Here is a 15,126-nt window from a genome sequence, read left to right on the forward strand (position 1 = left end):
TTCCGTTGACTTATTATCTTTCATGTTGGTATTGTTTTCTGTTTTATCTATATTTCTTTATCGACGGAACGTTGACGGTCCTAGAGAAAAGTCTTCTCTGGAGTCCAAAGAGTGAACCGGAATTTGTATTTTTATATGAATTTCCGGGTCACTTAAACCGGACCGTTACAGTAGAAGAACCCTATTGTTAATCTTAGTAGCTGTTGGTTACCGGCACTCGAAAGCGGAGCTATAGGTGAGTGAATATTGCCTCTCTTCCAAAAGGGACTAACCAGTCGATTGACATGTGGGTATCGCGGAGTGACGTAATATATCATGGTACTTGTTTTATGGATTTGTAGTAGGTTTACTTTAGTATTGAATTTTAGTAACAGATGATGAATTGTTGGGTCTTGAGACAAAAAATAAAAAGCTTAGAGATTTATTTTGTTATAGAGTTGTAGGTACATTTGAGTTTATTTATATATGATTTTAATTACATCTTGAATTATTTAGTAATGTCAAGTTTTATATTTATAATGTATCTTGAAGATATATTAAAGTGTAATTTGGAGTATGTTTAGTAGCATCTCCATCTAATTAGGTAAATATTAGGTGTTGTTTTACACTTTAAGCTAAATAATATATCAACTGTATATAGTTACAATGCGAACTTAATATAGTTAAAATGACAACTTCAGGATGCAAAGACACCAACTAAATCTAGTTAAAATGTCAATTTCAATGTACCAAAATACCAATTATAACATTTTAAAAAGACAACTCTAACATTTGAATAAAAATATAACTAATGTGAAGCTTCCTTGAAGAAATGAAATTTAAATGATGAAAGGTGCTACGAAAAACACTTTATCTCAGTGATTTATAGAAAATGGTGACTTTGTGTTAAAGAATTATGAGTTTTTTACTCAGTAATTTGAAGAAAATAGACACACTAAGTGAAATTCTCTCAACAATTCGTCTTGCAATTTAGAGTACACAACATTGCAATATACTATTTCAGACCCACTTTACCAGACAAAAAACCTAACACTCAACAAAATGGACCAATAACCGTAGATCATCAACACACTAAATACCTTTTACAAAAATTGTTGTGCGAGATGCTCTTATCGTTAGACGTACTTTATATGTGGGTGAACCCATCTAATACATATTATGAGAATATGAGCTCCTTATATAAGGTTATCTCATCGAGAGACGAGTCTCTCACAAGAGTATCTCATTTATTGTTACATATTAGGTTAAGGGAGTGGAGCCGATGAGAATTTGAATCTAAAATGTTGTTAGTAACCACAAATTCTCAAACGAAATGTTTGAATTTAAAAAATAGGTATGAGCTATCTAAATAAGGAGGATAAGATGTAATCCATATACAAATCCACTTCTCAACCAATTAATAGTAGTAAGAGTTACGCCTCAAGTTTATAATGTAGAATATCCTTTTCTTTGATGTATGACAACTTACATGTTGGTAACAATGGACACTTTAACACTCTCTGTCCTTAGAATTTCAAGCCACTGGATGGGGTAAAAAAACTCATTCAGAATGAACATCAATTTAAGAGACCTAAACTAATAACAAGATGAGCTACTCTTGTGAGAGATCATCTCTTTGAGAGATGACCTTAAATAAAGAGTCTATATTCTTATAATATGTATGAGAGGACTATTTAACCTATGTATAAGGCACGTCTCTCAGAGAAACCGTCTCATATAATAATTTGTGTAGTAAGTTTAAATGTCATATTACAAACTATTTTCAATTAGAGTAGACTAATATACACTTATCATTTTAAATTAATAACTTTTAATCATAAATTGATCACTTTGAGTTGTAAGGTGGACCACTTATATATTGACAAGTATATAAACTCGTGCGGTGCTTGAATTTATTAGTATATAATATATGAAAATATAATTTTAAAGAATAATGCAAGTAAAAGTTTATATATTATGATGATTAAATTCATCGTATACATGACTTTTTTCAAGCAAAAAAGTTAAATACTGATTTTTTTAGTTTATTTATCAAATACATCACTCTTTCATTCAATAATAAATATCAAAATCTAAGTTAGATGTATAGAATTTCTATAATAAATTATATAAATATTTTACCCAATTTAGCTCCAATATGAAAAAAATTTAATTTTAAATTAGGTAAATATTATCATGTAATCATCTATCATCCACTAACATAATTTCATTTTATTTGTCAAGGTTTCCTAATGATGATATTTGTTATTTTTCAACAATTTTATTAGTATGTACAATGATTAATTTGTATGATTAGGGATGCAAACGGGGCGGTGCGGAGCGGGTATTGGAATCACCATCCCCATCCCCATCCCCATCTGTTAATGCAATCCCCATCCCCATCTCCATTCCCGCGGCGGGTATAATTTTTTTCCCATCCCCGTCCCGATGGGTTTGTATCTAAAACCATCCCCGCCCCACCACCCATCTGGGTATCCATCCCCGTGTAATATCCTTTTTTCCCGCTCCACCACCCGTCAAATCCTCGCTTAATACCCATCTGTGCCACATATTTATATTCATTCCTTGTCTCAAACAAATGCATAACCAAAGTCTCAAACAAATATACATGTCTAAAACAAAAGTATTTCAACATCAACTCAAAATCATCCAAAGTAAATATAAAATCATCCAAACTAAAATAACAATTAAATATAAAATAACCAACAAAATAAAAAATACACTAATCAAAACAATATTAAAACATGCTAAAACTAAATTAAATTAAATTATCTTAAACAATAAAATAAAACACTAGTTAACAAATAAGTAAAACAAAAAGTAAACATGAAAAAATACAAAAACAAAATTTAAAATTTGATACTGGATGAAGCATACTTCATGAAAAAAAATTGATTAGCTATCTATCTTCCAAGATCCACCAATTTCTAATTCTTTACTGTTTGTTTAGATTATGCATCTTATGATTTTCATAATCCTTATCAAATCTCTAATTAGGCTCCAAAAGGCCAAATTTAGGGTTTTGAAAATAATTCTTAAAAAAAAAATATAAACCGGATACCGGGTACCCGATTTCTCAAAATTTGTACATATTTTGAGGCGGGGCGGAGCGGAGCGGGGCAGGTATGGGGCGGGGCGGGGCGGGGCAGGCCTAAAACCCATCCCCATCCCCATCCCCGCGGTGGGTATGAATTTTATACCCGTACCGCCCCATGACCTATCAAACCGGGACCCATCCCCTCCCCGATGGGATGGGGATGGGGCGGGTCTCCTCGTCTGTATCCGTATGTATGATGTCAAGGTTCTCTGAAGATTGATATTTATCATTTTCAAATAATTTTATTAGTATGTATGATTTGAAATAGTGATTCAACACAAGACTGGTTTCTTCTCTGGTGTTTCTCTCTCTTGGATTGACACGTCCTCGCAATCTCTCATCATCTTCAACCTTGTTTCTTCTTCTGTAAAAGTTTCTGCGATTGGACTTTTCCATTCCAGATGAATATTTTCGAAACAATGGAGAAATCTAAGGCTACTTTAATGGTGGCTGTTGCCGTTGTTCTCTTCATTTTTTCCAATGTTGCTCATGTGAGATCCGATGCTTCTGATCATCGCTACAAAGCTGGTGAACAAGTTCCTCTTTACGCTAACAAAGTGGGCCCTTTTCATAACCCTAGGTCCTTCTCTTTCTCTCTTTCTCTCTTTCTCTTTTTCTTGATGTATTTTTCTAATTCATGCTAATTAGTGTTAATTTTGATCTATTATGATTTAATTATATATTTTACGTAATTAGTTAATGTCAGTGGTTGGATCATGCTTGCTGGACCTCTTGGTTTGTTGATCTCAAATTGTAATGATTGAAGCTCTTAGAATCATTGTGAATTGTTGAAAATTAATGATCGGGCCAGTTATTTTGCATTTTTGGGGAAGCTGATTTTAATTTCCACTATTTTGGAGTTTATTCAACATGGTAACTCTGTTAGATGCAGAAATTAGTGTTACAAACATTTTCTGATTCATTTTTCCCATTTTGAATTCATTTTTTGACTCGTGTTAATGGTCTGGTCATAAAGGCACAATGTTGCTAATTAGGTTATCAGCAATAGGCATATACTATGTATAAATTGTGGTATAATTGTTAGAATTTATAATTAAATAATAATGCACATCCATGTAAACGAAGGTAATCACATCTTACAATTCAAACTTAAGAGGACAAAGCAAAGAATGATTTTATTGATTTCTTGAATTCTTACAACACACTTAGACTATGCTGCAACATCAGTATATATAGGCAAAGATAACTCAGCCAGAATAACAAAACTCTACAAAGTTAGTTATAACTAACTTACTAGCCTAACAACCTACATAACAGCTTTAAATCTGGACCATCGAATATGAAGTAATCTAGACCATAGAAAAATAGAGTGCACGGATCACTAATGAGTACACAGATCACCAAACACTCTTGGAACATAACATTGCAAGCTATAGGATTGTTTCCTATCATCTGTCGTGGATTCTGCTGTCTTCTGTGCTGATGTTGTGCTTGCTGCTGATGCTGTGCTTGCTGCTGGTTAGATGAACATTGAAGAGCTGCTACAAACCATGATATGGATATACATCTCATATCTTAACATCCCCCTCAAACTAGGGGTTGTAAACTCCTAGTTTGCTAAGAAGTTGATTGAACTGCTGTGAAGGAATGATCTTTGTAAAAAGATCAGCAACTTGATTTGTAGTTGGCAAGTATGATAATTGCAAAAGACCTTTAAGAACCTTTTCCTGGGTAAAATGGCAATCTATCTCAATGTGTTTGGTTCTTTCATGCAACACAGGGTTTTTACCAATAAAGATTGTAGATTGATTATCACACAAAAGAGTAATAAGTTTATGTATAAACACATTGAGCTCTTCAAGTAATCTAGTTGACCATGTAATTTTAGAAGCAACACTAGCCATGGCTCTACATTCCGCTTTTGAACTAGAACGAAATACAATTTGTTGTTTCTTACTTTTCCAACTTATAGGGGAATTCCCTAGCATCATAATATAGCCTGTGATAGATTTTCTCGTATCTATGCTTGAACCCCAATCAGAGTTGGAATAGGCTTGTAAAACAAGTTTATCTTGACCTTTTAACTTTATACCTTGTCCACAAGTTGAAAAAACATAATTCAGAGTATGCAATGATGCTGTCCAATGACAAGTCTTGGGACTTTCCATGAATTGACTAAGACTTTGGATAGTATATGATAGATTGGGTCTTGTATTTGTCAAAAAATTTAGCTTAGCTACTATGCTTCTGTACAAAGTAGGATCATCAAGTAAAGTTTCATCATTGAGAGACAATTTAGTATTGATAGGTAGTGGTGTTACAACTGTTTTAAAATTTTGAGCACTACTTGCTATTAATAGCTCTTTAGTGAACTTTTGTTGAGTAAGAACCATGCCATCTTCTTGATAGCTAACTTCTATTCCAAGTAAGAAGTGTAAGTCACCTAGATTCTTTATAGTAAAGACTTTATCTAAATGAGTCTTTAGGTATTCAATCCCAATGTTATCATCTCTTGTTATGATGATGTCGTCAACATAAACAGCTACTATGATGATTTTGTCATTATGTTTCTTGAGAAATAGGGAATAATCGTTTTTTGACTGGCTATATCCCACAGATTTTAACTCAACAAGAAGTTTATTGTGCCATTGCCTAGATGCTTGTTTAAGGCCATATAGTGATTTTTTCAAAAGACATACTTATTGGATGTGTAGGACATCCCTTCTAGGATTTTCATGTAGACTTCTTCATGTAAATCTCCATGAAGAAAAGCATTGTTGACATCAAGTTGATGAACTTTCCATGTTGAACTAGCTGCTACGGCTAAAACACATCTTAGGGTAGACATTTTCACACAAGAGAAAAAGTCTCTTCATAATCTATTCCATGCTTTTGATTATAGCCCTTGGCAACTAATCTGGCTTTATATCTTTCTAAAGTGCCATCAGATTTCAATTTAACTTTGTAAACCCATTTACACCCAATAGGTTTCTTTCCTTTAGGTAGGTTAACTATCTACCAAGTTTTTATTCTTGGTCAAAGCATCTAATTCTTTATTCATGGCCTCAACCCAAATTGGGTTTTGGCTAGCTTCCTTGTATGTGCAAGGTTCTGAGAATTGAGCTTGTGATAAAGCTATCCTTTGGTGTTCATTTGGCAGGCTTTCATAATGTACAATATTGCACCAAGTACGATGTTTGCCTATACAAGCATAATCTTGTAAATACGTAGGTGGAATTGTTTCCCTTGTTGTCTTCCTTGGAACATGTGGTTGTTCTTCTTGATGGACTGGTCTTTTCTTTGGATGAGAATCTTCTTATAACTCCATAGGCACATTGTCTTGTGTTATGACCTTACTATCTTGTGGAAGAAAGAATTGTCTTATTGGTTCTTTGTTGTTGTAATGAAAAGGAAAATAATTCTCATAAAACTTAACTTCCCTAGAAGTAAACACTTTTCTTGTATTCAAGCTATAACTTGTATGCCTTTTGTTTTTGTGAATAACCAATAAACACATTTGGTTGTGCTCTTGGATCGAATTAACTTTTGTCCTTCTTTAGAGTCGATGCATAGCATAGACATCCGAAAGCTCTTATCATATTATAAGAAGGTTTTCTTTCATGAAGTTTCTCATATGGAGTGATTTTATTTAGAATGCTCAATGGCATTTTATTTATGGTATGAACTGCACTTTCCACACAATCACCCCAAAAGTTTATCAGAATCTTTGATTGAATGAAAAAGGCTCTTGACACCTCAATTAGGTGTCTATGTTTTCTTTTTACTACCCCGTTTTGTTAAGGGGTGTAGATACAACTCAATTGGTGGCATATGCCTTTTTGATTGTAAAAACACAATATATCCCCTTGGGAAAGCTCTTTGGCATTATTGGTTCTAACGACGTTAATTTTTTTCCCAAATTGTGTTTCCACAAATGAGTAAAAATTCTTGAAACATTCCAAAAAAATCTTATTTTTGTTTGATGAGGAATATCCAAGTATATCTAGAAAAGTCATCCACTATAGTGATGAACATAGTACAATTTGTTCTAGTTGGAGCCTTTAGAGGTCCCCAAATATCTATATAAATTACTTGAAAACCCTTGCTAGTTTGTATACAACTTTATTGATGGCTGCTCTAGCTTGCCTTGCCAATGGACAAATGGTACAAAAAAATTTGTCCTCTAATCCATGTCTGTCCATATCAGGAAAAATATGTGTCAACTTATTGAATGGAAGATGCCCTAGCCTTAAGTGCCATATCTTTGCATCCTTTATTTGCTTGTTGTCTTTGTGAATGACTTGCAGTCCCATTCTGATCTGCATTCAGTGGCTGTGCTGTCCAAATAGTACAGGCCTTTTCTATCCTCACCAAGAAGCTAATGCTTCCTCGATGGCTCCTGCGCGTAAAACTTATTAGCACTGAAACATAATGTGCAATTAAGATCAGTAGTTAGCTTCTGTACGGAAACTAGATTAAAGTGGAAATCGGGTACATAAAGCACATCTTCAAAATTATTCCACTTGGTAGCTGCACAATGCCACTCATTTTTACTTTGATTCGCCTACCATCAGGAACAATGATAACATGTTGTTTATTATTCAAGGGCTTTAAGTTTTCAGAAGTTGATAACTCATATGGTCTGTTGCACCTGAGTCCAGTACCCAATTAGAACCAATAAAAATTAATCTTTAGTACCTGCCAGCTGGGCTAAATTTGATGTGTGAGTGACTTCTTGAACATCAGAAATAATCGAGTTTTTGCTATTGAGGATGTTCATTAATTGTGCATACTGTTCTTGAGTGATTCTTGCTTCACTCCCTTTATTTTCATTTCCAGCTGCTTCACTAACACTGACATTAGCCTTACTACTTTGATCTTCCTCTTGTTTCCTCCATGTATTGCTCTTAGTCTTGTGTGGATACCCATGGAATTTCCAACACTTCTCCATAGAATGACCTTGCATTCTACAATGTTCACAGTATAATGATTGCCTCTTGTTCCCTTAGTTCCTATTCTTTGACTCAGAATATCTTCTTTTCTCCACCTTATGTGTCATCATGGGTTCTTGAGGATCATCAAGTTTCCCAATGTCTTGATGGACTTGCTCTTGGATCAAGATACCATACACCTCAGACGAAGTGGGCAAATCTTTCATCATTATCAAGCTACTCCTTGTTTGCTTGTATTTGGAATCAAGTTTCATAAGAAATTGGATGATCCTATTCCTTTGTTGACTCTTAAAGAGTCTTTTGTGTCAATTGACACTCACAACCTGTGCAAGTGCAAGATGCAATGGGATCAAGGGCATCCATTTCATCCTAAAGTCCCTTTATCTTGGTAAAGAAATCCCCTATGCTCATGTCTGATGTTTGGTTAGTCTTGTTTAGTGCCTCTTGTATGGTAAAAAACTGAGCGCTGGAGGATTGTCCAAAACGTTGCTCAAGTTCCTCCCACACCTCTTTAGCCGTATTGAGCCACAAAATGGTTTAAGATATCTTTTCATCCACGGCATTAAGCAACCAACCAATTATGATATCATTCACCCTATCCCAAGATTTTGCTAAATCTTGATTGTGAGTAGCCCTTTTTATTGTTCCATTGACAAACCCCAACTTATTTTTTCCTGAAAGAGCGACGACCCTGTTCCACCTCTTAAATCCGGTCCCAGTAAAGATGTTTGGCACTATCTTGAGGCTTGTTTCAGTTGGATGGAGATAATAAGGGCCTGAGGGGTTCATTGTTGGATCGGTGGGTGGTTGTTTGTCTCATTTGTTCACCATCTTAGAGATTAGGACATTAATCAGATGCAATTCTGATGAAATTAAAAATGAAATCAGAACAAGAATTGAAGTCTGATCAAGAACAAGAATAAGATTGGATCATTGGATGAAATCAGAAATAATGGTGGAAGCATGAGTATCAGATGCTAAAATGCTCTGGTACCATCTTACAATTCAGATTTAAGAGGACAAAGCAAAGAATGATTTTATTGATTTCTTGAATTCTTACAACACACTTAGACTATGCTACAACATCAGTATATATAGGCAAAGATACCTCAGCTACAAAATAACAAAACTCTACAAAGTTAGTTATAACTAACTTACTAGCCAAACAACCTACATAACAGCTTTAAATCAGGACCATCTAATATGAAGTAATCTAGACCATAGAAAAATAGAGTGCACGGATCACTATTGAGTACACAGAACACCAAACACTCTTGGAACATAACATTGCAAGCTATAGAATTGTTGCTGCTATCATCTGTTGTGGATCCTACTGTCTCTTGTGCTGATGTTGTGCTATCTGCTGGTTAGATGAACATTGAAGAGCTGCTACAAACCATGATATGAGTATACATCTCATATCTTAACATCACAGTCCAATTTGACGTTCTTAGTGCATTTGTTAAGTTGATTTTCAACTTCAAACTTATATGCTTTGAGCACATCCAGGACTTGAGACTTCTCATGAATAAGTCAAAAGTAAGCATATCTTGAATATTAATCTATGAATATACAAAATATTGTTGATCATTCCTCGAAATAGGAAATGCCCCGCAAATGTCTATATGTATAAATTCTAAGATTTCATGTAGTTATGAATATACAAAATATCGTTAAGATTTGTGAAATCAATGGTATCAATTACGCCATCGAACACCAGACGCAACTCTACAAGACTCCTAATTGTGCATAATCAATTTTACGCTTAAACTGCAATCGGCATTAAAAATTTATTGATAAGAAATCATAGTATAAAGCACATAAAGATTTTTAGAAAATCTAAAATCGCATATGAATTAAAAGACAAGGTAAGCTACAAGTTTTCAAAAGAACAACAATATCCCAATTTTTTCAAACAAGAAACATAAATCAAATTCTATTTTTACTTTAGAAGTGTGTCTTTAATCCAAATATAAACCAGACGATTATAACAATCTAAAATATCTAATAGCTTCAACTGCTACCTCTTTTCCATCGTCTTCAAAGTTAGTTGGCTTGCGATGGCTCAGACAACTTGGCACACTGGTGTTAGATGTTGCACTAGAGTCTAACCAACAAGTGTTTCTTGATACTAAAGCCAAATTATTCTCTGAACTCAAGAAAAACAAGAATCGTACCGTTCTTAACTTTTCAAGCATGAAACTTGGTATAATCCTTCTCTATATGTCTAGACATTTTACAAAGAAACATTTTTTTTTTAAGTTTCTTTTGTAATGGACCATTTGCAACTTCATTCTTATTGGCGTTTTTCTTCTTCTTTTTACCTTTTTCCTTGGAGGTTGTAGCCACATGAGTAGTTTCTGTCTTATTTTCTTTCAATCTCTCTTGCTGTAGAATGCAATATAAATGACGTCATTAAGAGACTACGTATTCTTTAGGTTGTATAACTGACCTTAAAAAGATCATAAATATGAGGAAGAAAGTTTAAGAGAATACAGACTAGAATATCCTTTTGATATCTCAATCTTTAGAGTCTTAAAGCCTTGAAACAATACGAGACATTTCCATGATGTACTCGCTATTTCCACCTTATCACTTTTAACAAAGCACTTCTCTATTTTTGCAAGGAAATCCTTGGCACTAGTAGACTCATCGTATATCGCACCTCTAAAAGACTCTGGAATGTGTCTTTCTTTATGATCATAGTGATTCGAGCCATCCCACTTTTCAAAATAATTTTTTATCATTCGTATAACTAAAGTCTGTAGGAGATAAGGTCGTTCTTCTCTTAATGATAAGTCAATATATATATAGCAGGATCAGGTGAAAACAACTAAAGTGGTGAAAACTGAAAACCAGAGTCAGATATACATATATTAGCAAAAGGTGTACATACTATTTAATAGGTAGTACATATTTTTGTGAAGGAAAAAGTTCATATTATTTACAGAATTGCCATCCGAATATACACACCTTTTAAACATATATGTACACCTTTTAGAAAATGTCCAATTATTTACAAAATTGCCACCGAAATATGTATACCATTTAAGCTTTTATACAGACATGTTTTCAATTTTTACCACTTTAGTTGGTTTTCACATGATCCAAATATATATATATATATATATATATATATATATATATATACATATATATATATATATACATATATATATATATACACAAATATATATATAGGGGAAGGATCCATTGAGATTGGTGTTGAGAATGAGAAGGGTAAGAAGCATTCGACACCCTTGATTTCAATAAGATAAAAAAAATCTAAGGTCACAATTAGGGGTGTGCAAAATCGGATATCGAATCGACCCAACTCCGAAAATCTAGATACCCTGATTTTCGGATACCTAAAAACGGGACCCGGTTCCGACCCCGAATTATACCGAGTATCCGGATTCCGGATTTCGGTTTAATTCGGGTCGAAAACCGGATATCTAGTTTTGTTTAATTCCTTAAGCATGTGTTATTTTTTCCTTTTAGAATAAATTTTGTTTACATATAATTAAAATACTAAATCTCTAAAAATACCTAAACTTAATTAGTCTTAAAATATAAATCATAGGATAAGGGATAGTGAGAGTTTATCAAATTATGCATCTAAACTGAAATATATAACAATTCCATAATCATTTAGCACTCAACAAAACTATATCATTCAATATGTAACAATAACAATTCCATTAGCACTAAACTAAACTATATCATTCAATATATAACAATAAGAAGTAAACTAGTCTAAACTAAACTAAACTAAAATTATCATGATACACTTTTATACTCCTTTAAAAACAATACAAGCCACAAAAAGGAGGAAGCAGGCTCATCTTGTGAAACAAAAGAATGGAAGGAATAGTTCTTATACTCACCCTACAATGAACATTCTACAAAATAAATACCCAAAAATGGAAGAATCATAAACAATTTTGAACCTGCAAATACCGAACTAGAAAATACAAACATGGTAGGGTTTCATTTTTCAGTCTTTAAGAAAGAAAAATAAGAAGAGAGGAAATGGAGTGGCGGCGTGAGTGAGTTTTGCTGGAAAACAAAAACACAAAGCCCAACCTAACATATTACTCATTATTCATTAGAGTTTCATTTTTTCAAAACATATATATTTTTTAAAAAAAAAAGTAAACTGGACACCGGGTATCTGGATTCCCAAAAAACGTGATCCATATCTGACTCGAATACCCAGTTTAAAAGCCGAGTACCCGAGCCGGATGATCCGAATTTTGTTAACCGGATAAATTATTCGGTTTTAGTATTCAGGTACCGGATAAATCAAGTCGGATTTTACAAACCAGATATTTTTTAACACCCTTTGTCATGATTGAGCCAAAAACACATAACTGTAAAAGTCACTACGTTACATAGGAAAGATACCATGACATAAATTTGAAGAATGTTTTTAATTTATAACATAGTATCCTTTTTTGTATATATAGTGACTACAAAAATCCTTCTTATCCTTCTTATTTTAAAATCCTTTAGTTTATGGCTTTTTTGGATTAAATGTTGGTTGTAGTTTGTTAAAATTTATAGTCAAGTTTGATGAAAGGAGGAGTTCTTTAGTTTGTTTGATGATTTCACTACAAGTTGAGTTTTTGATGATAATAGTCAGTTACTATGTTGGACATGCGGATGATAATAATCAGTATTGTAGTACGTGCCTCTATTTTTTAAAGTAGTTTATGGTAAAATGTTGGACATTCATGTATGATCCACCAAATTCAGAAGGCAATGGTAGATCTTGAGTATTTTTTGTGGGGAAACAACTTAATACAAAAGCCAAATAAAATTTAGGGGCAGAATAAGTTTTATGGGGGCTTAACCTGATGGGTCGTAAAGAAGGTCTGTGATTGCTTGAAGGCTTAATATTTTGGGAGTAGATATCTTGTGTAAGTAATCTAGAAGTAAGAAATTTGGTGCATTTCGGGTTTTTTTCTGGCACTCCTGCTTCTCATTAGGAACAGGTTCAATATGGAAGGGTGTAATACTGTAGTGTAGATATGTGACTTTGGGGGTTAATTGCCTTTTGTTAGGGCCTTATTGCCAACAAGGTAAAAACATATTCTCTCTGTCGCGCAAGTTTTGCGGCATTTTACTCTTTAGTGCGTCACATGGGTTTTGACTGTTGCTGTATTTCCTTTTTTGGCCATGACCTACACTCTTTCTTTAATTCTTATCCGCACATTTATCTTTTTATCTCATACACGCATTTCTCTCACTTTCTCACTTTATATTAGTGTTGTTGTGAAGCTGTTAAAGAACTTCTTTGTAATGTGTTGTGACATGTTCATTTTTATCAATGCATTTGGTTCCCACATATTTAAGCTTGTCTAAATTATTTTATCTGATGTCTGGCATTTTTTTTCAGTGAAACATACCGTTATTTCGATTTGCCATTCTGTGCCCCAGGTGAGTAACGAGTTCAGTTTTGTTGTTGCTTTTCTGTTTCTTATTTCTGTATTGTGGATTTTAATATTCTGGATTACAGATCATGTCAAGGAGAAAAGAGAGGCCCTAGGTGAAGTATTAAATGGAGATCGTCTGGTCAGTGCTCCTTACAAGCTTGATTTCCTGGTGGATAAGGAATCAGAAGTTATCTGCAAGAAAAAGATGGAAAAGGACGAAGTGGCTAAGTTTCGGGATGCTGTAGCCAAAGATTATTACTTTCAGATGTACTATGATGACTTGCCAATCTGGGGTTTTTTGGGCAAAGTTGACAAGGAAGGAAAACTAGATCCTAGCGAGTACAAGTATTATCTATATAAACATATCCATTTTGACATCTTTTATAACAAAGACCGTGTTATTGAAATCAATGTTCGAACTGATCCCAACTCTTTAGTGGATATTACGGAGGACAAGGAGGTAGATGTAGAGTTTATGTATACTGTGAAGTGGAAAGAGACAAACACTCCTTTTGATAAGAGAATGGATAAATACTCGCAGTCTTCTTCTCTACCTCATCATCTGGAGATCCATTGGTTCTCTATCATAAATTCATGTGTCACAGTTCTCTTATTAACTGGATTTCTTGCCACAATTCTCATGCGAGTGCTCAAGAATGATTTTGTTAAGTAAGAATTGTTCACCCATTTGTTTGTTTATATTATGAATACTATAAGTTCATCTGATGAACAATGTTATGACTGAAATTGATAGCCTGTAAAATTTGTCTTTAGCATGTGGTCAGTTTGTATCATTCACAGAATTTCTTTCTTGCCATTTTTTTCTTGCCAAAAAGGTATGCACATGATGAGGAAACTGTAGAAGACCAGGAAGAAACTGGATGGAAATATATTCATGGAGATGTATTCAGGTTTCCCAAGTACAAGTCTGTTCTTGCAGCTGCTCTTGGATCTGGTACTCAGCTGTTTACTCTGTAAGTACATAATGTTTCTTTTCTGTCGCCATATCATATCTTTTGAGAATGGTTGGTCTTTGGAGTCTATGTTATAAATTATCATCTAACTTCTTTCTCTTCTGCTTCAGTACGGTTTTCATATTCCTACTTGCCCTTGTTGGAGTGTTTTATCCTTACAACCGGGGAGCCTTGTTCACAGCCCTGGTTGTTATCTATGCTCTTACATCTGGAATTGCTGGCTATACTGCAACTGCCTTTTATTGCCAACTGGAAGGAACAAACTGGGTGTGTGCTGCTCCTGTTTTTGCTTTCCATCTCAGAAAGCAGGTTTTTAGGGGCTTGCTGACATTTTTCACACTTTGGTTTTGGCAGGTTAGGAATCTGTTGCTGACTGGTTGCCTGTTCTGTGGTCCACTGTTTCTTACATTTTGCTTTCTAAACACTGTCGCAATAGTATACCATGCTACCGCTGCCCTTCCATTTGGCACGATAATGGTGATACTTCTTATTTGGACACTTGTAACTTCACCGTTGCTTGTATTGGGTGGAATTGCTGGAAAGAATAGCAAGGCTGAGTTTCAAGCTCCATGTCGCACAACTAAGTACCCCAGAGAAATTCCCCCATTACCGTGGTACCGTGGAACTCTTCCACAGATGGCAATGGCTGGATTTTTGCCATTCAGTGCGATTTACATAGAGCTCTACTACATCTTTGCCAGTGT

The 15,126-nt window shown here is 34.2% G+C and overlaps 1 protein-coding gene across 1 annotated transcript in view; it reads left to right on the forward strand.

The window, feature by feature from the left end:
• Window positions 1-3,284: 3,284 nt before the first annotated feature.
• The window catches only part of LOC130805122 (transmembrane 9 superfamily member 2-like), a 13,482-nt gene continuing 1,640 nt past the window's right edge, over window positions 3,285-15,126 (forward strand). Inside the window, exons 1-6 of the mRNA XM_057669774.1 lie at window positions 3,285-3,677; window positions 13,412-13,452; window positions 13,532-14,117; window positions 14,285-14,422; window positions 14,533-14,689; window positions 14,777-15,126. The exon at window positions 14,777-15,126 is cut by the window's right edge and continues 135 nt beyond it. Of these exons, the coding sequence (XP_057525757.1) occupies window positions 3,499-3,677; window positions 13,412-13,452; window positions 13,532-14,117; window positions 14,285-14,422; window positions 14,533-14,689; window positions 14,777-15,126 (1,451 nt within the window). The 5' untranslated portion in view covers window positions 3,285-3,498. The remainder of the gene's footprint in view (window positions 3,678-13,411; window positions 13,453-13,531; window positions 14,118-14,284; window positions 14,423-14,532; window positions 14,690-14,776) is intronic.

This window comes from Amaranthus tricolor, chromosome 2 (genome assembly GCF_026212465.1).
Source record: "Amaranthus tricolor cultivar Red isolate AtriRed21 chromosome 2, ASM2621246v1, whole genome shotgun sequence".
Classification (NCBI taxonomy): domain Eukaryota; kingdom Viridiplantae; phylum Streptophyta; class Magnoliopsida; order Caryophyllales; family Amaranthaceae; genus Amaranthus; species Amaranthus tricolor.